The sequence below is a fragment of the Chiloscyllium plagiosum genome, chromosome 20, assembly GCF_004010195.1.
Source record: "Chiloscyllium plagiosum isolate BGI_BamShark_2017 chromosome 20, ASM401019v2, whole genome shotgun sequence".
In the NCBI taxonomy this organism is placed as follows: domain Eukaryota; kingdom Metazoa; phylum Chordata; class Chondrichthyes; order Orectolobiformes; family Hemiscylliidae; genus Chiloscyllium; species Chiloscyllium plagiosum.
Window position 1 is genome coordinate 18,829,911 of NC_057729.1, and position 25,385 is coordinate 18,855,295.

The following is a 25,385-nucleotide window of genomic DNA, read 5'->3' on the forward strand; positions in this document are numbered from 1 at the left end:
CTGGAATGCCCTTTTAGTCTTAAAAGTAAATCGTCTTCTGACCAGTGAGTATGAATTTCCTGTTGGTGAGATGATCCAAGCTCAAAAATGGTAGGATTTTGCATTTTCTACTTTCCTTGGTGTATTACAAGGATAATGCCTTATGTTGCTCTTTGTCAATTGATTTGTTAGCCGTTAAATGGTAGAGACTGAACAAATACATTTGTTGTGAACCAGAAGGAAGAGAAATAATTTTGAACTTTATTGTTTTAGTTCTGTTAGTTTTATGAGTTGGTTTTATTTATTTTATCTGTTATCAAATTATAAAATACTGCAAGACTTGACCTGAAACACACTGTGTGAGATATAAGGCGCATGTTTGATGGTGCTAGGTACAAAGTACAAGTATTAGCAAATGCTGGTTATTGCTGGACTGTCAAGGAGCGGGGCTGGTTATTGTTAATTTGAAGCTGCATCCTGCAAGAGATGTACATGAAGTGTTTTAAGCAATAAATCCAATGTGGCCCTTGTCATTTCTGCTAATTTCTTCCTGAACCTGCTGCCTGCCCAATAATAATAAATGTCATACATTGCAGGTTATTACCACAGCTGGGCTTAAGGCTCTCTTCTGTAACATCTTTGAGGAAAAAACTTCCTCAAACAAATGTGCTGAAAACCCAGATATCCTTGCATTGATTGATGTGTTGTCTCTGTGACATTAATTAACCATATCACTTGCATTTAAATGATGCTTTGTAATAAAAAAAAACTTCTCATACTTAAAACTCTGCTGTAGGGGACTTTGTGTTTTATTTAAACTGAAAATAGACTCAAAAAAACCTTTATTGCTGTAACACAGTCTCTTCATATGAATATGGAAAGTTGTCTTACATAATGTGCAAATAAGTGTTTTAATTCTTTCCTCACCTCATTTCTGCAAATGATATTGATATTCTTTTATGGCATAGTGGTAATGTCCCTACCCCTGAGCCAAAAGCTCCAGGTTCCAGTATGCCTTAATGATGCCATGGTCATGAACCACATGTCATAACAAGACCAAATCATTTGATTCTTAATCTGCAAATCTTCCCAATATACTTTTTTAAAAGGGGGTGAATGCAGTAGGGTTTTCTGATTGGCCAGAACCATGTGGAGCACAACAGCCCCTCCACAATAAAAGACTCCACGTTGAAGTTTTGGGTCATGAACAAGCACATTCCTCATTCTCCTCACCACCCACCACTTTTTCCATAAAGGTTTTGAATGAATCGGAGGGATTTAATAATGATCAATGACAGTTTCACAGTCCCTATTTATATTAGTTTTCAATTCCAGAATTATTAGCTGACTGTGTATTCCATGAGTTGCCATGATGGGAACTGAACCAATATCCTCAAGAGCTTTATCTTGAGTCTTTAAATTACTAAATCTAATGACATCACGATGACACCACTATCTCCAATTGGACATTCCTGTTTTGAATACACATGTAATTTTGTTTACTACTTTTAGTTTAATGTTTTGACTTGCCTAGCAACAATCATTGATAAGGATATCTCTGAGCAAAGAAAGAATGTATGCAGATTGTTATTGAGGATGGACCCAACATGGAATCTAAATATTGCCCTTCAATTGCTCTTGGACACTTCCTATTGACCAAGCTAGAAGCATTGGTTAGGAAAATTATCAGAAGTCAACAAAGGAGAGAATAAAGATAATTTACCCACTTGTCAAAACATTGTCATCTGATGAGCTTATGATTATCTGTGTCTCTTGAATATTTAAAATTGATTTCATGTAGGCTAATGGACCATTCTTTAATGGATCTTTATTGTTGTAATTGTGTTAAGGTTATAATGAGCATCTTCTATAATAAAGTGCAACAACAGCAGTAATTGTAAAGCATTGAGCATTATTCCATGTTTAGTTAGAATACAATGCTTTCTTCAGTATACAGTGTGCTGGAACTGTTATTCTGAGGCTTGAGAGATTGTGGTACTGGTATAGAGATTTTAAAATAAACTTTGCTTTTGAGTGTTAATATAAAAACTTGCAGTAGCCAAACCTCCATATCATCTATCTTAAGTCAAAATGCTCTTCCTTAGTACTACCTCTCAATACCATGAAACTCATTTTCTGGATGTTGGATCTTTCTCCCAATCCATCTGTTACCACAGGGAGTGTGGGGAAGGATAATGTTTCTGTATCATATTTTCTGAAAAAATTAAAGTGGGATTCAAACTTTGCCATTCTCTGTGGGCAGTTATCAATGTCTCACATTGAGTAGTTCAACAGAGGAACTCCCAGGACTGGATTTTGCTTCAGGAGTCTAGAAATTGTCTTTGGATTTCAACTTTGCACTGCACTGAAGTGCAGTGCCCATTAAATTAGGGCAGACTTGCTGCTAAACTCAATAGTGGATGGCCTTCCAAAGCTGGATGGCCAATAGGAAACCCTCCACATATGGGGTTATTTTCATCATGAGTGTCCTTTAACACTTTTTTTTCAGAAAATATACAAAGAGAAGAAGCCACAATTGCCACCCTGTCCTTATGGAAGGGAAACATCTCAATAGGTGGGCTGTAACTACAGTTGTTGTCATTGTGACATGGCAGCTGTTAGGGAAGGATTTCAGAAACCCACTGGAGCTCTGGCTCCCTGTTTGGTTGTCAGGAAGCCCCATACCAACTGGGTTTCACCTGCCAGTAGGGACCTGCCTACTGAAGGGAAAATTTCACTCGGTATAGGGGATGGACTTCAAAAAGCTCCTTGATTTGTTTAATCAGTTACCTGTAATGAGAGGGTAAACAGTCTTTCTGCCTTGACCCAGGCTTTTTTTCAAAATGGCTGCAGAGAGCACATCGGCCAATGGCAAGACATTCCCGACCCACTTTCTTATGGTTCCATCCCTGTCAACCCTCAACAATCCAGCCTGTGATCTGTATTTCTAAGTGATCTTCTTCATTATCATAGAGTAATAGAGACGTACAGCATGGAACCAGACCCTTCAGTCCAACTCGTTCATGCTGACCAGATATCCTAAATTAATCTAGTCCCGTTTGCCAGCACTTGCCCTGTATCCCTCTAAAACCTTCCTATTCATGTAGCCATCTCAAGGCCTTTTAATTACAGACTGCTGTAATTATACCAGTCTTCTTCACTTCCTCTGGCAGCTTATTCTATATCCGCACCACCCTCTGCATGAAAAAGTTACCCCTTCGATCCCTTTTATATCTTTTCTCTCTCACCCTAAACCTATGCCCTCTAGTTCTGGACTCGTCCAATCCAGGGAAAAGACTTTGTCTATTTATCCTATTCATGCCCCCCCATGATTTTATAAACCTCTATAAGATCATCCCTCACAGCCTCTGACACTCCAAGGAAAACAGCCCCATTCTATTCAGTCTCCCTATAACTCAAACCCTCCAAACCTGGCAACATCTTTCTAGATCTTTTCTGAACCCTTTCAAGTTTCACAATATCCTTCCTATAGCAGGGAGACCAGAATTGCACACAATATTCCAAAAGTGGCCTAACCAATGTCCTGTACAGCCATAACATGACCTCCCAGCTCTCATACTTAATGCTCTGACCCCAGCCCCTAAGCGAGCTAAGGATCACCATTGGGAATAAACATTAAGTAACCCCTTTCCTGAAAATAGATTTATATGGATGCTGAGAAAAAAAGTATTTTCCCAAGTTCTGATATGTCACTCCCAGGCTTTCACATACCAATATAAAGGGGTATTAGATGCAATCTGTGATATTGATAAAGTTCATGTTAAAATGTATTCTTTCTTTATCACTCTAGGGACTATGGTTGTCAAGAGTTCAAACATACAAGTGGGAGATTTGATTATTGTCGAAAAGGTTAGTAATTTCATTTGGATTTAAATATAATCATTTATTTCAAATATGGTCGCAATGTTATGAGAAAGATATTAGAAACATCTGGGAACTGAAAATTAATAACGAGTAGTCAGCACAGTGTTCAACAAGGAAGATCATACATGAGCAAACTTATCTGGTTTCATGACGGTAATGATGGGGAAAATGTCAGTATTCACCGTAATTATTCCTCTGAAACTGACAGCAGCTTCTGGAGTCCAAATGTGGAGTTAAACTAGGAACTGTAGAACTTGTCAAAAAGGGTGGCTGGTTGATACTTGCCCAGTATGTAATCACTGAGGAATCATTTAATTGATGAGGATTTCTCCTCTTATACTATTAGTCTATTTTGTAAAACTCATGTGACAGAGTGTTAAATGAGATGTAATTGGGTTTATTTTGATAATTATTGCCAAAACCACCTCCTCTGAAACGGTAGATTTACGTTTGATACTTTAAAAATCTGCATGTCAAGTTTTTTCAAAGACTTACCTGATGTTTTTACTTTTCATTTCGGCCCATGCCTATTTTCCAGCTAGTATTGTTATTAACTGTAATATTTAATGTGATGAAGCAGTTCAGAGCTTTTTTACTTCCTGGTTTGCTGTCTGGGAATATACTTTTAATGTGGTTGGCTGCTTGATGGCATCATTGTTATTGGGTGTGTAGAGAATCCCCTTGACTGGGTACCAAATTTAAACAGATTTGGAGCTCATAAGGATGTTTTGGGAAATTTTCATTGAGGTCAATGATGCTAATGGCTCCATTAAATCTGTGATGACAATAAACAAAAAAAAACTCAGAAGGACTTTCAGGGAAACATTTTTATTCAGCTGAGAACATTGCCATGACTGTGGTATCTGGCTCATTGCCTTATTTGAAGGAGCAACAGAAACTGTCAACCATGGTTATGTAGTTGATGCAATATGCATGACTGTTAAAAGGCCCATGGTAGGGTGCTGCATGATAAGGGCATGACTAATGCCAGAACACGTGCAGGTGGGGACAGGTAGCAGAATTGATAAGAAACTGGTGGCAAACAGAACTGGAGAGTAGTGATTGCTAGAAGGTGCTCAGTGGTGTTCCATAAGTTTGGTACTGTGACCACTTTGGTGGTTCCTTACTTAAATTAATGATAAGTTTTGCTTTTATGTATGTTAGTCTCAGTGTTATAAGAAGTAGAAAAGTTTCATGTTGAATGAAATGTAACTTTTTTTTTTAACTGTAATAATTGAATACATTTTGTTTCACTGGCCATGATCAGTAAATCTGTATTTGGCGAATGTTAAATTTCTTCAATGCATAAAATTTGTTTTTAAACAAAATATTCATAGAAATAACTTGGAACTGGAAGTAAGATAACAAAATTATGGATGACCCCAAATTAGGGGCTTGATTGATATTGAGAAAAAACTGTGACAAATTCAAGAGTTTGCAAGTTTGCAAAAAATATAAATGACAAATGAGGTTCAATGGAGATAAATGTGATATATTGTATTCAAAAGGAGAGAAGTTATGTTAAACATGTGTGAAACTTTTGTTCAGCTGTACTTGGAGTACTGTGCACAGTTCTGGGACTCCATGTTACAAAAGGTGAAGAAAAGCACGAGAAAAAGTGCAAAAAGTTTCACAAAGTTGCTGCCAGCACTAAGGTACAAACATGAGGAAGGATGGTATGGCTTATGTTGATTTTTCTAGAAATGAGAAACTTGAGAAGTGACCTGATAAAAAGCCTTTTTCTGTTATGAGTTTCACTGGCTTGGTCTCAATGTTTCCACTTGCAATGAGTTCAGATCTAGGGGCCATAAATAATTACTGATGTATCCAATAAGGACACTTGCTTTAATAGACACCAGTGTTACATTAGATAATGAAATCCAAGTTAAATTGGATATGATTCAAGGCGTGACTATAAAGTCCAAAGACATTAGAGTAAAATTGAATAGTAAAGTCCATTGTGTAGAGCAGTGTTTCTCAATGAGGGTGGGAGCGCCCCCTGAGGGGCATTTGCCTTCCTTCAATGGGCGTTGAAGTCAAAGGGGGCGGCAAGGGGGTACTGAACGCCTTTGTAGAGAGCTTACCAATCACTTGGAAGACTACCGTGTCCTTGAAGAACATTGCTGTGTGCAGATGGATAGTCGCATAACACGAGTCTGTTGTTTTCCCTGCAACCATGGAGGCATGCGCTCTGGTTGCTGCGCTATTATTGAACGTCTTCTCTGTGAATGGCAAACCATTTGAACTCGTTCGCAGTTGATACTGATTTCACTGCTGAGATCAATATCACCTAATTCGTGTTGCTTCGAGGAAGACGAAATGCAGCTTTTCAACTATTCTACCAGGTGGCAGAATGAATGCACATTACAGCTAATTAGCCAATCAAATTTTGCCACTTGTCTGAGCGTCTTAAAATTATCGTGATAAGGTAATACCCATGATTCCATCAGGGTATTTGAGCGACAGTGTAAAAATAGCCTCATCGAATAAGAAAAAGTGCAGGCAGTATAGCATGGACAATTTGCTATATGGCTTTATTCAATCTCCATCTAATAAGCAGTTACCACTGTGCTTGCTCTGTGAACAAAGTTTTTCCAATGAGGCCATGAAGCCTTCCCATCTTATTAAACATTTGGAAAAGAAACGCACTGACAAAAAGGACAAAGATTTGGCATATTTTCAAGCATTAAAGAATAAATTCAATCAGCAACCAACAATTTCCACTGCTTTTTCAAAGATGGGAGCCACAAATGTGGATGGCCTTGTGGCATCATACAACATAGCGAAGCTAATTGCAAAATGTGGTAAACCTCATTCCATGGGTGAATCGTTGGTGCTTCCAGCTATTGCCGAAGTATGATCAACCGTGCTACATCAGGAACCATCAATGACTATCGAGCGTATTCCTCTTAGCAACGATTCTATGAGAAGGCGCATCGATAAAATGGCCTCAAATGTTGAAGATAAATTATGTTCCCTTTTGATATTGAAAGAAATCACCTTACAAATTGATAAAGTGCTATATGCGGAAATCAAGCTTTACTTTTGGGGTTACGTACGTTTCATCGACAAAAATAAAATACGAGAAGACCTATTTTTTGCTCTGGATCTACCAACAGATGCCAAAGGTAAGACCATCTTCGACTGTGTCAAGGATTATTTTGATATACAGTCTGTTCCCCTCAAAAATATTGTTGCTTGTGCTACGGATGGTGCACGTGCTGTGACTGGCCAACATCGGGGATTTGACGCATTATTAAAGAGAGAAGTGCCACATGTTTTCACAGTACACTGCATTATCCATCGGCATCATCTGGCTGAAAAGAAACTTAGTGAAGCCCTCAACCATTCTCTACAAGTGGTGATAGATGTGGTAAATTATATAAAGAGACATGCTCTGAATGAACAACTTCTCTGCCAACTCTGTAAAGATAAAGAAGATGAATTTCTGCAATTGCTGCTACACACAGAAATGAGATGGCTCTCGAAAGGAAAATGCTTCAATCATTTCCATCGAATTCCTACACAGAAATAATGAAAATCTTTTGTATGAAAGCCAAAACCGTAAAACACAACTGTGCATATCTCGCGGATATATTTGATAAGTGCAGTTCACTGATCATGCAGATACAAGGAGATAATGTGAGTTTCATAAAAGCAACAAATGCTGTTACATCTTTTATTGCGAAACTTGATCTCTTTCATCGGAATATCAGTTGTCGTGAGTTTTATCAGTTCCCGAGTTTAAACAATATCGTGGAGGATGTTACTGATGATCAATTACTTATCTACTCAGCTCACATTCGTGCACTGCAGGATGATATGAAAATACGATTTGCTGATCTTATCGAGATGGAGATCCCTACATGGCTGACTGAACCCTTTATCTCATGCGCAGAAGAAATGGACATTTTGTCTTCAGGAAGAAATGATAGAGCTCCAAACTGACACTGCAATGAAAATTTGGTTTTTGCAAATGGGTGAGCCCCATTTTTGGATTCAAGATGCCACCTGATGTCGTTCCCTGCTATTAAGCGAAGAGACGAAGCGGTTTGCACGACCATTTCCTACCACTTATTTGGTTGAGAAAGGATTCAGTGCCGTCGCCAGAATACAATATAAGACCCGCAATCGCATGGATGTTGTTCAGCGTGGTGATCTGAGATTGCTTTTGACAAAAATTGAACCAGATGTATATGATTTTGCAAGACAACATGAACCACAAGGATCGCATTGACTATTTTGCTATTACAGACTAAATTTTATACAGCTGAAAATGTGTTGCTGGAAAAGCGCAGCAGGTCAGGCAGCATCCAAGGAACAGGAGAATCAACGTTTTGGGCATAAGCCCTTCTTCAGGCAGAGTGAGCCAAAAGTAGGTGGACTGTAAGAACAGTAATAAATGATAACATTTATTTTTTGTTTATAAAACATATTTCACAAAAATTTTCTGTTTTTAGCACTGCAGTGTATTGTAGTTATATGTGCAAAAACAGACTTTGGTGATTTGGGGCGTTGCATGATTTCAAGGATAAGGGGGTGTTGAATACTGAAAGGTTGAGAAAACTGGTGTAGAGTATTACATTTTATGAATGTGAGAATTGGACTCTGAGGTTGAGAGGATGGCTTTTGAAATGTCACTATTATATAGAGAATGCACAGAAATAGCTGGATGGACAAGGAGAAATGAGTAGTTTTGATCAAGGTTAGGAGTTCATATGACAAAGATTTCTGAAGTATAATTAGAGAGAAGATAGCCAAGTATGGACATTGGAAATAAAGAGCTAACCCCCTTATCCTGGCAATGATTGAAGGAGAAATTGAGGATAAAAAATAGAAGAGAAGAAATAATGGTTGGATGGGTGAATAATATTGAAATATAGATGGAAAGAGGCTTGAAGTAAGATGATGCTAATATCCACTGAGGATGTGATCAGAAAAAAAACACAAACAAAAAAACCAAGGACCTTAGGAAAATATTTTTAATCAGTGAGTGCTGAGAACATTAAATTTGCTGTCACAAATCATGGTTGAAGTGATTAAGACAGATTTAGGGAAAGCTCGATATTTTACAAAAAAGAATGAAATAGCACATGAAGAATTTGTACAGATCTTATGCACATAAATATCAGCAAAGGACTGTTGGGCTAACTTCAAGATTAGAGTGGTGCTGGAAAAGCACAGCAGGACAGGCAGCATCCGAGGAGCAGGAAAATCAAGCAGGAACCCTTCAGGATGACTGGCTGCTGCCCGAAATGTCAATTTTCTGGCTCCTTGGATGCTGCCTGTCCTGCTATGCTTTTCCAGCAGCACTCTAATCTTGACTCTAAACTCCAGCACCTGCAGTCTTCACTTTCACCTGTTGGGCTAACTTGCCAGTTCAATGCCATGAAATATCATGTAAGTTGTGGAATATGTGCAAATAAACTATTGACAGGAAATGTAATTTCATTGCAGATCCTGATTTTTCCAAAAAAAAAGTGTATGGAAACCTTGAGCAGCTTGTAATGATCTTTAACCTCGAAATAGTACAGTGAAGGAAATTTGTAATTTCTTAGAAATGTCCAGGGAATCTAATTTGTTTTTAACAATGTTTGGAAAAGGAATTTCTGCAGTTTGATCCCTTTGCAATTGATGCAATCAGCAAAGTGATGGAAAGGGTCATCAACAGTGCTATCAAGCAGCACTTGTATTGCAATAATGTATTCACTGACCCTCAGTTTGGAGTCTGCCTGGGCTACTTATCTCCCAGCTTCATTAAGGCCTTGTTTTAAACATGGACAAAAGGTATGAACTCCAGACGTAAAGTGAGAGTGATTATCCTTGTTATTGGGGCCATGAGTGTGGGGTCAGGGAGTCTGAACAAAACTAAAATTAATAGATATTAAGTAAATAAATTATCACTGGTTGGAGTCATTATGAAAGGGAAATCCTATTTAATAAATTTAGTAGCATTCTTTGAGGTTATAACTAGCGGAGTTGATAAAGGGAAACCAGTGGGTATAGTGTATTTTGATTTCCAGGAGGTATTCTCAAGGAAATTGTCATGCAAAATATTATTGTACAAGAACCTCATGGTATTGGGGATAAGGTATTAGCATGGATAGTAGATTATTTAATAAATACTTTGTGTCGGTCTTCACAGTGGAAGACATGAATAATTTCCCAACAATTAAGAGAGTCAAGGGGCAGAATTGAGTATGGTAGCCATTACAAAAGAGAAAGTGCTGGAAAAGCTAAAAAGTCTAAACCTTGATAAATCTCCTAGCCCCGATGGGCTACATCCTAGAGTTCTGAGGGAGGTGGCTGAAGAAATCCCCCATGGAGGCATTGCTTGTAATCATTAAAAATCACCGGAGTCAGGGAAAGACCCAGATGTTTGGAAAATCACTGTTGTAACTCACTTGTTCAAGAAAGGATCAAGACAAGAGATGGAAAATTATAGGCTGATTAGCCTAATTTCAGTTGTAGGTAAAGTTCTAGAATCCATCGTTAAGGATGAGATTTCTAAATTCTTGGAAGTGCAGGGTCAGATTAGAACAAGTCAGCATGGATTTAGTAAGGGGAGGTTGTGCCTGTCAAACCTGTTAGAATTATTTGAAGAGGTAACATGTAGGATAGACCAGGGAATCCTGGTGGATGTTATCTACCTAGACTTCCAAAAGGCCTTTTGATAAGGTGTCTGATGGGAGGCTGCTGACTAAAGTGAAGGCCCATGGTATTCGAGGTGAGCTACTGGCACGGATTGAGCATTGGCTGTCTGACAGAAGGTAGAGAGTTGGGATAAAAGTTTATTTTTCGAATGGCAGCTAGTGACAAGGATTCAGTGTTGGGGCTGCCGCTGTTCACTTTATATATTAATGATTTGGATGAAGGGACTGGGCATTCTGGCGAAGTTTGCCAATGATATGAAGTTAGGCGGACAGGCACGTAGTTCTGAGGAGGTGGGGAGGCTGCAGAAAGATTTAGACAGTTTTTAGGAGAGTGGTCCAAGAAATGGCTGATGAAATTCAATGTGAGCAAATGAGAGGTCTTGCACTTCGGGGAAAAAGAATGCAGGGACAGACTATTTTCTAAACGGTAAGAAAATTCCTAAAGCCAAAGTACAAAGGGATCTGGGGGTGCTGGTCCAGGATTCTTTAAAGGTTGGCTTGCAGGTTGACTCCGTGGTTAAGAAAGCAAATGTAATGTTGTCATTTATCTCAAGAGGGTTGGAATGTAAAAGCAACGATGTGCTACTGAGACTTTATAAAGCTCTGGTTAGGCCCCATTTAGAATACTGTGTCCAGTTTTGGTCCCCCCACCTCAGAGAGGACATACTGGCACTCTAACAAGTCCAGCAGAGATTCACATGGATGATCCCTGGAATGGTAGGCCTAACATATGAACGGCTGAGAGTCCTCGAATTGTATTCATTAGATTTTAGAAAGTTGAGGGGAGATCTAATAGAAACTTGCAAGATAATGCATGGCTTATAAAGGGTGGAAGCTGGGAATTTGTTTCAATCAGGCAGGGATACTAGGACCTATGGGCACAGCCTTAGAATTAGAGGTGGTCAATGTAGAATGGAAATGAGACATTTCTTCAGCCAGAGAGTGGTGGGCCTGTGGAATTCATTGTCACAGAGTGCAGTAGGGCTAAGACATTAAATGTCTTCAAGGCAGAGGTTATACATTCTTAATCTTGCAAGGAATTGAGGGATACGGGGAGAGTGCAGATAAGTGGCGTTGAAATGTGCATCAGCCATGATTGAATGGCGGAGTGGACTCGATGGGCCGAATAGCCTTACTTCCACTCGTATGTCTTATCGTCTTAAGGTTTATTAAGACAGACTGTTGGGATTAATAGGTCTTTTTCAGATGGAAAGATGTAACTAGTGGAATGCCACAAGGTCTACTCCTATGGTCCCAATTATTTGTTATCTACATTCATGACGCGGAGGAGGAGAGAGGGTATAAATATCCAAATTTGGTGCTGGTGCAAAATAGGTGGCATGGCATGTTATGATGAGGTCATAAGGAATCTGCAAGGGGATGCAGAATGCTTGAATGAGTGGTCTTAAACATAGCAGATGGAGTTTAATGTAGGAAGGTGTGAGGACATGCGTTTTGGTAAGAAGAATCAAAAGAATCCTAAGAATCCTACAGTAAGTAGCTTACCTCCTGACTGCCCAGATTCTGTCTGCTATCTATAAGGCACAAATTAGGAGTGTGATGCTATACTCTGCACTTTCCTGGGTGAGCACAACTCCAACAACACTAAGAAGCTTGACACCTTCCAAAGCAAAAGAGTCCACTTTCACAACTTTCACTCCCGTAGATGCACAGTAGAAGACAGTGTGCACCAACTACCAAGATGCAGTGCAAAAATTACCAAAGGTCCTTAGATAGCACCTTTTAAAAAACACTGTTCCTACCATCTAGAGAGAAGGAGCAGGACAGCTGATGAGCCTGCAAGTCCCTCTCCAAGCCACTCTTCATCCTCCTGTCACTGTGTGTCAGAATCTGGAACTCTGCCCTAATAGTATAATGAATGTACCTGCACCAAATAGACCTCAGCAGCTCATGGAGGCTGCTTATTATCACCTTTTCAATGGTAATAGGGATGAGTAATAAATTGTGCTGAGCCAACATAGCCCACTGTGAATTATTAACATAAATCGTGTATTTCTTGAATAATGACAAATATTAGTTGAAAAGTATGGCACTGGAAAAGCACAGCAGATTAGGCAGTATCCAAGGAGCAGGAGAACTGAGGTTTCGGGCATAAGACTTTCATCAAGAATCAACATTCCTGATGAAGATCTTATGTTCGAAACATTGATTGCCCTGTTCCTCGGATGCTGCCTGACCAGCTGTACTTTTCCAGTGCCATACTTTTCAACTAGTATTTGTCATTATTCAAGAAATACACAATTTATGTTAATTGCCTGACCTGCTGTGCTTTCCCAGCACAACACTTTTTGACTCTGATCTCCAGCATATGTCATGCTTACTTTCTCCCAATGACAAATGTGATCTGGCAAACCTTAATCCTAAAGCAATACAAACATGAAGGGAAGAAACAGTAGAGCACGTGGGTAAACACATAAAGGACTGTCGAAAGAACTACTGTTGTATAGAATAAAGAAGAGAAAGCAGAGCCAGAAAGGGGAACCCTGAATTTGTTTGATATGAAGATGGCAAAGCCGCCATGAAAAAGTCAGTTTTTTGTTTGCTCGTACTAAACTGTAGAATTCCAGAGGCTGTGGTGGAACCAGGCATTGTTGGTTGGTTGGCCAGTTGAAAAGGAGGTCTTAAAGGCTACACCGCTGGCAAGAAAGAGAGGGGATTCTTGGGCATGTATGTTGTCAGCGTTAACCATATCCTCTGGGACCTTGGATAGAACATGGCTGGCAGTGAATGTGACTTAAGGGTCAAAGCAGTCGAATGAGAATGTGAGAGTGTTCGACACTAAAAGCTGATTTAGACAGCTTTGGAATTGTATGTAATGAGGGAATGATGCAGGTGCTTATAGTTGTTAAATCACATCTCTTGTACTGACTATTCAAAAGTAAATTTTGTCTTTAATTTGAAGTGTTAGTTCCCTGTTATTTCATGTTTAATTCACATTGATTCCGACTCATGTTCGGTGAAATGTTGTTAGTAACTTCATTTGGGAGTCATTTGGCAATTCTGGTTATTTCTGTTGATTTCTGATTTTCACTTTCTCAGAATCAAAGGGTACCTGCTGATATGATTTTCCTCCGAACATCAGACAAAAGTGGTAAGTATAACACTCAGCAATTTATGTAAAATCTAAAGAGGTTCCCTAGCAACTGCTTTCTGAAGTTTGTAGGCATGGGCTGGTTTGTCACACAGTCTGATGTGGGTGGTCAAAGGGACATGTTGGATACGTGTCAAATACCACAAATACTGGAAATCTGGAATAAAAGTGGAAAAAGCTGGTGAAACTCAGCAGGTCTAGCAGCGTCTGTGGAGAGAGGTGCTTCGAGTCCAATATGATTCTCCTTCAGAACTGAAAGGAGGTGGAAGATTGTGAAAAATCTGTTCCTCTCTCCACAGATGTTGCCAGACCTGTTGAGCTTCTCCAGCATTTTCCCTTTTCATTTGCTTGATGGGATCTGTCAGTTGTTGTGACATAGACTTCCCACTACAATGACGCACTATTCATTTGTATGGTAGGCAAAACTTCTCTTTGGCTTGATGGCAGCCTCTGAATTGTGGAGCAAGCCACTCATGAGTCTCGTTTTGCCTGTCACATGGATTTCTGAGGCAGCGTCCCACTCCAGGGTAATCAGAGGTACACTGGCTACCTTCAGTTCCACATACGGTGGTCACAGGCCCTTTTCATGAGTTTACCCAATATACAGCAATTGATTATTTATCCAATTCTGCATGATAATGGCTACATAATTTTTAAATGTCCTTTCTAGGCACCAAATTTGGTGAGCAGATGGCTTGGGCCCTATTCACTTGGCTGCCAATAAGGTTGATATGGTGTGCAAAACTAAAAATGCCAACTTGTGTACTGACCAGTGAAAATAAGCGCAGGAGATTATAGAAGAGAACCTATTAATAGATGGCAGTACTGATACATGGGTGGAAAGGATCATATTTATTTGCTCCAGTTCATTTATAACTGCAACTCAGGATGAAATTTTGCAACTGTTTGCAATTAGGTGCATAGCATTCAAACTGTCCCATTTCTGGAAAAATTCACAATTCTTGGTGTTTGCAGGAATTATATTTTTAATGCGTTTTAAGCTTTTATCATTGTGTGATGTGCCTGTGTAATTCTGAATGGTACAGTTTACAGAACATTATAACAACCTTATAGAGATGAATAGGATAAATAGATAAAGTCTTTTCCCTGGGGTGGGGGAATCGAGAACTAGAGGGCATAGGTTTAGGGTGAGAGGGGAAAATATATAAAAGAGACCTAAGAGGCAACGTTTTCAGTCAGAGGGTGGTATGTGTATTGAATGAGCTGCCAGAGGAAGTGGTGGAGGTTAGTACAATTGTAACATTTAAAAGGCATCTGGATGGTTATATAAATAAGAAGGGTTGAGGGATATGGGCCTAGTGCTGGCAGGTGGGACTAGATTGGGTTGGGATATCTGGTCAGCGTGGACTGAAGGGTCTGTTTCCATGCAGTACATCTCTATGACTCTAAAAGTGAACAGTGACCAGAGAGAGCAGTTTTGAAAGAGCTTTAAAAAAGCAGGAGTGAACTCTTGCCTCTAGCCCAGCAGTAGGCCATTGAGTTTATTCAAAATATTTGAGCCATCGTGACACAGGGAGGTGCCAGAACCTTGAGTTCTTAGGAATTTTTCTTCACTCTTAAAGTCATAGTCATAAGAGATGTGCAGTATGGAAACAGACCCTTCGGTCCAACCCGTCCATGCCGATCAGATATCCCAACCCAATCTAGTCCCACCTGCCAGCACCTGGCCCATATCCCTCCAAACCCTTCCTATTCATATACCCATCCAAATACCTTTTAAATGTTGCAAACTAGGTTAGCCTCCTCCACTTCCTCTGACAGCTCATTCCATACATTTACCACCCTCTGCGTGAAAAGATTGCCCCTTAGGTCTCTCTTAATCTTTCCCCTCTCACCCTAAACCTATGCCTCCAGTTCTGGACTCCCTGACCCCAGGGAAGAGATTTTGTCTATTTACCTATCCATGTCCCTCATGATTTTACAAACCTCTATAAGGTCACCCCTCAGCCTCCGATGGTCCAGGGAAAACCGCCCTAGTGTATTCAATGTCTCCCTATAGCTCCTATCCTCCAACCCTGGCAACATCCTCGTAAATCCTTTCTGAACCCTTTCAAGTTTCACAATATCCTTCTGATAGGAAGGATACCAGAATTGCACGCAATATTCCAAAAGTGGCCTAATCAATGTCCTGTACAGCTGCAACATGACCTCCCAACTCCTGTACTCAATATTCTGACCAATAAAAGAAAGCATACCAAACACCTTCTTCACTATCCTATCTACCTGCTTTCTACTTTCAAGGAGCTATGAACCTGCACTCCAAAGTCTCTGTTCAGCAACCCTCCTGAAGACCTTACCATTTAAGTGTGTAAATCCTGCTAAGATTTGCTTTTCCAAAATGCAACACCTCACATTTATCCATCTGATCAAGATCCCGTTGTAATCTGAGGTATCCTTCTTTGCTGTCCACGACATCTCCAATTTTGCTGTCATCTGCAAACTTACTCACTATGCCTTTTATGTTCACATTCAAATCATTTATATAAATCACAAAAAGTAGTGGACCCAGCACCGATTCTTGTGGCACTCCACTGGTATCATCTTCATTGTTCAACTCAAATGGTCAAGATCAGCTGTCGAGGTAACAAGTAAACATTTTTCTGATTTGTTCATTCATACCAGTGTCAGTGACTCCAAGTCTTGGCCCTACAACAGACCCAGAATAATAAGGGAAATACGTTCCATGTCAGCCAGGACTGTATCCCTGCTTGCCTACATACATATTACCATGCACGCGTGCGCATGCACACACACAAAAACACACACACACACATACCAACACACACCACACACCCAACTGTGGAGGTGAGTGCCAGAAACAGCATCTACTGAACTCCAGTGATTCTGGCAGCAGACCTCATGGCACTGATCTCAATTTAACTTGCCCTTTCAGAGTCATGAGGAAAACAACAGTTTAAATGCACTGCTGTGTCACTGATTGGAGTGCCCAATAAGCAATAGGTAGCGCAGTTAGTGCAGAATTATTTGCTTTTATTACCATCTTGGTGATCTGAAAAATAACATGACTACTACTGCTGTTGTCCTGCTGTCTAGTGTTGTGAACTAGCTGTGCTAATTGACCTCCGGAATGGACCTAACTGCAGCAAACCAGTTCTAAATTAGGTTTTCTAAAAAATCCTGGACTCTTCTGTAGCGTCTCCAATGGCAAGGAGGAGGTGGAGGAAAGTATTGACTAATCGGTGGGAAGGGTGACATTTAGTTTTAATGTTAACTGTACACTCATGTAAATTCTGTGCCTTGGGTGGGTCTGTGTGACATTCACACTAAAATTCTGAATGTTTCTGACTCAAATTTAAAAGTGAAATTAAAAACTCAGTTATTTGGATAAGTTTTCTTTGAAAATTGATTTGGAAAATAAGAAGCATTCTGGTTGGTTCCCACTATTTAAAGCTGTGTAGTTTCAACTTGTTTTTGTGAACTTGGATGACGGTGAGAGCGATTTGATAAACTTCCTATTACCTTTGTGGTGGCATTAATGCATCAGCATTATTCTCCTATGTTTTGTACATGAGTTGCCTCCCTTCTTTTCCAGGCTCCTGTTTTATTCGTACAGACCAGCTAGACGGTGAGACTGATTGGAAGATGCGTTTGCCTGTTGGCTGTACTCAGAGATTACCCATAGCAGCTGTAAGTATTGTAGAAACAACCAGGACTGTTCTGCCTTCCCTTCACCAGCAATTTCTCCACAGGGGTGGTTGGCAGAATTCAGCTTTTATCTCCTAATGCCTTCTTGCCTTCTTCTGCCCTGCCTCAAATACAAATGACATGTCAGCAGCAGTGCTTTGCTCTTTCATTGAACGTTGCTGTTATTTTGCTACCAGTGCTTCCCTAAATGTGTTTTTGTTTTTGTTTTTGTTTTTCACCAAACTATATGGCTAGATGTTGGAACAAGTAAGAATACGTCAAGAAGATCACCTTCTATATTGTCATCCATTAGCAGCAACACAACTAATCTTTATCTAAAGATCCTTTTATAATTTGGCCATCTTTAAAACTTTTAAAAATATTTTTGCCTACACATCAGGAAGACTTGCAGTTTCTGCTGTAAAAAATTAACTGACTGCCCCCACTCCCTTTCATATAGCAATCATGAATGGTTCACTTTACATAACTACAAGGTGATCATCTGCCTGTACGTGATAAACTGGCCTGAGCAGGCACTGTTTGTAATGATGCCACCATTAGCTTGAGTGCCTCTGAGTCTTTAATGGTGGCCAGTGACCTTTGCTTGAATCGTACGTGAGGATGAACATCACTGGGCTTATCTGTGGTTGCTGCCCAGAGTTGTCACTCTCTGTATGTCAAAACTGATGCTTTGAGGAGGAATTGGTGTGTGATCAGTGCTCATTGAGCCCCATCAGAGCTTGGGATATCTCTGTCCCTTGAATAACTGCAATAATAATGATAAGCCAAATACAGGGGAACCTCGATCATCCAAATGAGATAGGCGGGCACTATTTCATACAGATAATTGATTATTTGGTTAATTGATTAAATGCCTTCCCTTTGGGGCTCAGAGTTTTTTAAAGTCTGCTCCCCATTCAGGAGACTGCAGCAGTACACAGTGTGCGAGACCCTGCCCCCAACACTGCCCCTGCCCTGTGCAACACCGTCCCCAGCTCGCAAAGCCGCCCCCGCCCCCAATCCTGTGCAACACCACCCCCTCACCCCACCCCATGCAACACGTCCCCCTAGCCCCAAACCCCATCCAATGCTGCCCCCCTTCTTCCTCTCTGGGCAGCTAGATTGAACACCAACAACAAGACTGCTGCAGTTGCCTTTGTGGGGTGAGTCTCCAAATAGTGTGCGCACACGCACACACAGACACACGCGCGCGCACACACACAGTCACAGTCTCACAAACAACTTTTTACTGCAACTTTTTGACAGGTTGCACCTTTGCCCTGGACAGGACAATGTTGGAGAGATTATGAGGGCAAGGGGGATTTAGAGTATACCCCTGTATAGAACTCCGAGGAAAGAGAGAGGGCGGGCAGTCAGTCATTTGGAGACGCTGCCTATTTAATCACTGTAAACAAAAGACGCAATCGCAGTTGGAAATGTCTTTGATGTAATGTTTCCATTGGGATCTTGAGATCTCCTTCGGATAATCGATTTTTGGATAATTGAGGTTGCTCTGTAATGGCGCATAAAGAGGATGGTTAAAAACCTAGGTTGGTTGGTTATTAAAAGGAGATTAAGGCCATTAGAAACAAAATTCCAGAGTCTCATTTTGACAACTGAAATACTGCAGGGATGAAGGGAGGATGGATCAGAGTTAATAATCAGAGAGAAATCTGGAGGACTGTCATAGTAAATGGGATAAGGACTAGCCTGTGGCCGGATTTAAACATGATATGCAATTTGATGTTGAAACAAAGAAACCAAAATATGTCAGCAAAAATAGAAGTGATGGGTGAGTGAGTTGGTGTTGAGTAGTATGTAGGTAGTAGAATTTTGAATGGGCTAACACTTACAAAACTTAGCCTAGAGAGAGAGTCGAGTCTCAAAGTGGTAAGGTGTCAATGAGAGTTTCAACAATAAATTGAGACATTTCATAATGTTTAGATTAGATTACAGTGTGGAAACAGGCCCTTCGGCCCAACAAGTCCACACCGACCTGCCGAAGCGAAACCCACCAATACCCCTACATTTACCCCTTACCTAACACTACGGGCAATTTAGTATGGCCAATTCACCTGACCCTGCACATCTTTGGACTGTGGGAGGAAACCGGAGCACCCGGAGGAAACCCACGCAGACACGGGGAGAACGTGCAAACTCCACACAGTCAGTCGCCTGAGGCGGGAATTGAACCCGGGTCTCTGGCGCTGTGAGGCGCCAGAGACCCAGGTTCAATCTGGGACAAAATGAAGTACAAGCATTTCAAAATGAATGTGGATGGTGTGAGTAGGATAAATACAAAGTTTGCGAGTGGGTCAGGAAGCAATGGCTTTGATCTTTTTCAATATTTATCTAGTTGAACTTCCAGTTGGACTAAGTCTTGATGTCAGGCAAATGTGGGTGGAGAGAGGAAATGGAGAGTTCAAGCATTGCAAATGTGAATGCTGATCTTCTGGGCACAGTTTTAACTTAAAAAATAATGGTTTGGTTCCTTCAAAAGTTCAAGCGCAAAGCTTTTGAAGCTGAAACTCAACCCACTTTGAACCTAACTACTTCTGATTGCAACAGAGGCAGGACGATGGGCAAGAACCAACCTGTTTGTGAGAAATAAGTTCATGGATTAAATAGTAAAATTAGAATGCATGTTTATATTTTACTGGGGCTTCTGGTTTTAGCCTTCTATGACTGACTTTCACAGACCATGGAAAACCCAGCAGCTTAAACAACAGGCGAGAGCCTGAATCTATAAGCATACGCGGGTTCAGAACTACTCGTGGATCAGGAGGAGTAGGGCTATTTCCTACATACCCATCAAGATAACATGTAAGCATCCCCCACCCCCACTCCAGTATCTGATTCCCAGCCTGCACAAACCATGTCTGGACTCCAACCTGTCGTTTTCACATTCCCACCTGCCTCGTTTTGTAGGTTTTCATCCTGTTAAGCAGGAGGACCTCAAACCGATAATGGACGGAAACCCCCACATTAAGGATCCCTACAATTAATTTCTACAGGTCAATTGAGTTTTTTCCATGTTTCCCAGCTCGTCAAAAGCATAGAATTTGACCAAAGGCTGGCAATGAATGATGTCTCTAAGGGACACTGCACAGATATACAGTAAAAATTTGAAAACCGTGCTTTTGACATTGTGAACCTCTACTAGTGTGGTATTCTGCTAAAACATCAGTTCAAATATGAAAGAGGCTTAGATTAGATTTGGCTGCCTACAGCGTGGAAACAGGCCCTTCAGCCCAAACCAACCCTCCGAAGAGTAACCCGCCCAGACCCATTTCCCTCTGACTAATGTACCTAACACTATGGACAGTTCATCTGACCTGCTCATCTTTTGGACTGTGGGAGGAAACCTACACAGAGAGAACACGCAAACTCCACACAGACAGTCTGCCTGTCCGAGGCTGGAATTGAACCTGGGACCCTGGTGCTGTGAGGCAGCAGTGCTAACCACTGAGCCACCATGCCGCTGAGTAAATGAACGATCTTTGCTGCATTCCAATGCTTCTCCTCTGAACTAAGCCTGAACATTTATTTCCAAGCTCAGTCAGGAACCTAGTGAGGGAAAGACCAAAGAGAAAGCATTGGGAAAATAAAGGAGAGTGAATGTATACAGAAAATGGGAAGCTGGGGTGGGGGGTGGTTGAGACACAGCCTGAGCCCAGGGCAACAAAGTAGGGAGAGGCAGTGGCACAGAGCAGCATGCTGAGAGTACTGGAGGTGCATTGGGAGGGCATGAGTTTAAGGAGAGAAGAGCACATTTCTGACCGATGACAGCTCACTTTCTCATGAACGTGGGAGCCGCCCATCTGTAAGACCAAACCTGTTTTAAGGTTCATGTGGAAAGTCAATATGAAGCCTCAAAAAAACCATTATTCAATTTGTATGAAGCGAGTTGGAATTGTATTATTGCTTCCCTAGGTTAGTGCTTTCCTCTAAATGATTAATACAGAGTGCCTCAACTGAAACATATAAAGGTGTCAATTTATCAGCAGGAGATTATCTGTGGTTATTTGAGCTGTAATACAGCAGCACATAGAATATACAAAAGGCAGGCATTCTGGCTTCATGTGCTTACTGCATATCAGGAGATTCCCAAAGTGCTCAACCTACATTTTTCTTCCAACAAACAACCATAAATCTTTTGAGCTCATAAAAAAACTAAATCGTGAGTAAATAGACACGGCATTGAACAGAATCTATAAAGTCAATGAAAATAAATCTGTGCTTATTTCCCATGAGTGAAACTATTTCAGTTTATCTTCATATGGCACCTGTCAGATTATGGTGCTTTTTTTTTGTCGATGCTAACAACTACCAACTTGTGTTTGGGGTACTTTGTTGCCATCGCATGAATCTTAGCCAGAAGAGGCTCTTTTCTTAAACAAGGTGCAGTTTATTGCACGATACCAATCAGGTACATGCACTCAGCAAGTTTGGCACTGTTACTAAGATCATGAGGAGACTGAGGATATAGGTCTTCACTGTATGTTCTGACTTTTTTTCCCCCCCCCACTCAAACTGGTATGACATAATCAGATTGAGTACCCCAAGCTTTAGTGCATCCTTTAGCATGTCGTCCTGGATTTTGGAATGAGCCAGTCTGCAGCACTCAGTCAAAGTCAACTCCATGCTCTGGAAGACCAACATGTTTCAAGCAGACCAAAGAGCGTCTTTCACCAAATTGATGGTACTCCAGGCACAGTCCGTGCTTGGGGCAGGTGCCACCGAGGTCCAGTGTGTAAAGACCACAGTCTAATGTCTTTCTGCTGAAGTTAATTGAGGGTCCATTCAGCTGTTGGGCCCCTCAGTATCTCAAATATATATAAATAGAGTCTAGTACAAGTAAGAAATTGTGTTTGTTGGATAGAGTCAAACTCAAATGTTTCTTTCTCCATATGCTACTGTACAGAACAAAACTGCTTCAGTGACTGTGTATATTTTTATGAAAAAGTATGTTTTTAAAATAAAAAATTACCAGATTGAGTGCCGCTCAGTGCAGGCTCTTGCACTATCTCTATCAGGACCATAACCTAATATAACAGCACACAGATATTGTCCTTACTCAATTTCATTTTAATCCACAGGATCTGTTACAAATACGATCTTATGTTTATGCAGAAGAACCAAACATTGATATTCACAGTTTTATTGGGACTTTCACTCGGGTGAGTTAGTAAGAATTCAGCATTGCCCTATGTTATAATAGATCAAATATTATCACCATTCCATTTCAGAATGATTCTACAGGTCGTTCTGCTGTAATGCGACAGTTGTGTTCCTCTGCAACCCTGTGCTGTAGAAAATCGCAATATAGAAATTCACGCTCTACAAGACCTCAATAGATCTCTTGTTATCCAAACAGCATCCACAATTCATCGAATGCATTATAGTCAATTTGTGTTAATGAAACACATGTTACACCAGAACGACCTGGATCGAAAGGGTCTTTTCAATTTGTTTTATTGTTCATGAATATATAGGTGTATCTGTTTTGCATTATTACTTTTTTTTAACGTCAATATCTTCTCCCATTGTCTCTTCCAGAGATTGGCTCCTCCCTGTGGCACAGTTCCATTCGGATGGGTCAGTCTCTGAAACCTTATCCAAGTGACTATTATTCATGAGAGTACCTGAAGTAAATGTATCCTGCTTATTCCACTATGGATTGTAACTGCAGTGAGTGCTCTTCTCTCCCAGTATTGCAATTCATGCAGTTTGAACAAGGATCACTGGACCCAGACCAAAAGTGGAAAGCTTTCTCAGTTTTGCCCCTTTCCTAATCAAAGGGGCTGCTGATGGTTAATGTGGCCACGGCACCATCCTATTGCGAACAAGTAATTTGGCACACTGAGGATCAAACACATCTTGGTTCAGAGACTTCAGAGAACTGGGGGATACTCCATTCACTTGGTGATTCTGGCTGGACTATAGTAAAAATAGTAACTTGATGAGAAACCAGGTGTATTGTCCAACTCAGTATATTCAAACTGAAAAATATATGGTTTTAGTCTTCAGGTTGATTTAATAATACTTAGAGTTTTGTTTGGCAATTAGGGAACAGTGATCATTCAATATGTTGCATCTATTGAAATTGAAAGAATAATTCTTCATTTTGTGTTTTAGGAGGATAGTGACCCACCAATTAATGAGAGTTTGAGCATAGAGAATACATTATGGGCCAGTACTGTCATTGCTTCTGGTAAGGTGATTTTCATCTACCCTTGTGGAACAGATAAGAAATCTATGACTTTCTTGTTTAACAATTTGCTGAAACCACCTGATGTGCCTACCGTCAACTAGGTCTTGCTGCGTAGTGAATGGGTATTTCAGGAGAAGTTCCCTTTATGACAACATTAGCATGGGCTTTTATTATGTGTTTACTAGTACATGATGTGAACGAATGAAGTATAAACATGGCATTGTATACAAGGTGTACATTTGTTTTCTTTTAGAAACAAGCAGCCGTTTGCCAAATGGTTTCAGGACGATCATGGTTGTGTTGTTCATTTTTGTAAAATGGCTTTTGGCAGCACTGTGAAGGTCTACCTGGATTTCACAGGTTAGGCTCCTCCTCTAGTCCATGCAGAGTCCAAGAGAGGAACACACACAGGCATGTCCTTTATATAAGCTGAAACCTGTTGATTTGCTGCCAGCATGGCATCTCTCAGGCTAACCAGCTGAAGTGATTCCAGAATGCTAAGTTTGTGTGAGGTGGGACCCATGCAATGCTGGTGGTGTTCGTAATGAAAATAGCAGCATGACTTAAGAGCAGGAGTAGGCCACTTGGCCCCTGGACCCTGTTCAGCCATTCAATAAGATCATAGTTGATCTGATTATTCGAAATTCCCCAAGTATCCCTTCACATCTTTGCCTATCACATCTGCCTTAAAAATATTCAGACTTTTCTTTGTTTTGCTCCCTTCTGAGAGAGAGAGTTCCAAAGACTCATGGCCGGCTGTGAGAAAACAGAACTCCTCATCTCTGCCTTAAGTGGGAGATCTCTTATTTTTAAACTTCATGCCATAGTTGTAGTTTGGAGTCCAGTCACCCTTCCTCAGAAGAAGGATCATTGGACCCAAAATGTTAATTCTGCTTTCTCTCCACTGATGCTGCCAGACCTGCTGAGTTTCTCCAGCTCTTACTGTTTTTGTTTCAGATTTCCCACATCAACAGTTCTTTGTTTTGTTTTACCCTTCATTCTGTATTCTTCTGCTATTCTTCCTTTCCACATCCACCCTGTCAAAACCCCTCACAATCCTGGATGTTTCAGAGAAATTGCTCCTATTTTTTTCTGAACTCTAGTGGAAGAGGTTTGAGAGGAGACTTAATTGAGACACACATGATGATCAGAGGTTTGGATAGGATGGACAGTGAAAGCCTTTTTTCCTCTGTTGGTGATGACTAGTATGAGAGGACATAGCTTTAAATTGAGGGGTGTTAGATATAGGATGGATGTCAAAGTTAGTTTCTTTACTCAGAGTAATAGGGGCATGGAACACACTGCCTGCAACAGGATTAGACTTGCCAACTTTAAGGACATTTAAATGATCATTGGATAAACATGTGGATGAAAATGGAATAGTGTAGGATAGATGGGCTTCAGATTGATTCCACAGGTCGGCATAACATTGAGGGCCGAAGGACCTGTACTGCGTTGTAATGTTTTATGTTCTATGATATAACCAAAGGCTGTCTGATATTTCAGCTTAAGATAGCCTATCTGATCCAGGTACTGGTCTAGTAAACCTTCTTTGAACTGAAGCAGCGAGGTGGGTCCCTTACAGAGAGTGTTGTTGCATTCTCCCAGATAAAGTGTGAATCAGTTATCCTGTGCCTTTTGCAAACAGATGAAAGTATACAAAGATGGAAAGTTGAGTTGCAGCATTCTGACCAGTGAAAGTATCATCTCAGCAATTCCTGTGGACAGAGCCCACTGCACTACTGTCCCAGTCTCTCCCTCCAACCAAAACATTTTTTTTGTTGGTATGTGTGTACATGTTATGGGGAAATTTTATAAGTGGGTTAGCGTCTTAACTAGTAGAGTTATATATCATAATTGTTGATCTGTAGTTAGA

At 40.6% G+C, this 25,385-nt stretch overlaps 1 protein-coding gene across 1 annotated transcript in view; it reads left to right on the top strand.

Annotated features, from left to right (window-relative positions):
• Positions 1 to 25,385, top strand: part of LOC122560050 (probable phospholipid-transporting ATPase IIA) — a 179,465-nt gene that overhangs the window by 49,582 nt on the left and 104,498 nt on the right. The window contains exons 5-9 of the mRNA XM_043710245.1: positions 3,791 to 3,849; positions 13,578 to 13,629; positions 17,204 to 17,298; positions 22,395 to 22,475; positions 23,434 to 23,509. Coding sequence (XP_043566180.1) covers positions 3,791 to 3,849; positions 13,578 to 13,629; positions 17,204 to 17,298; positions 22,395 to 22,475; positions 23,434 to 23,509 — 363 coding nt within the window. The remainder of the gene's footprint in view (positions 1 to 3,790; positions 3,850 to 13,577; positions 13,630 to 17,203; positions 17,299 to 22,394; positions 22,476 to 23,433; positions 23,510 to 25,385) is intronic.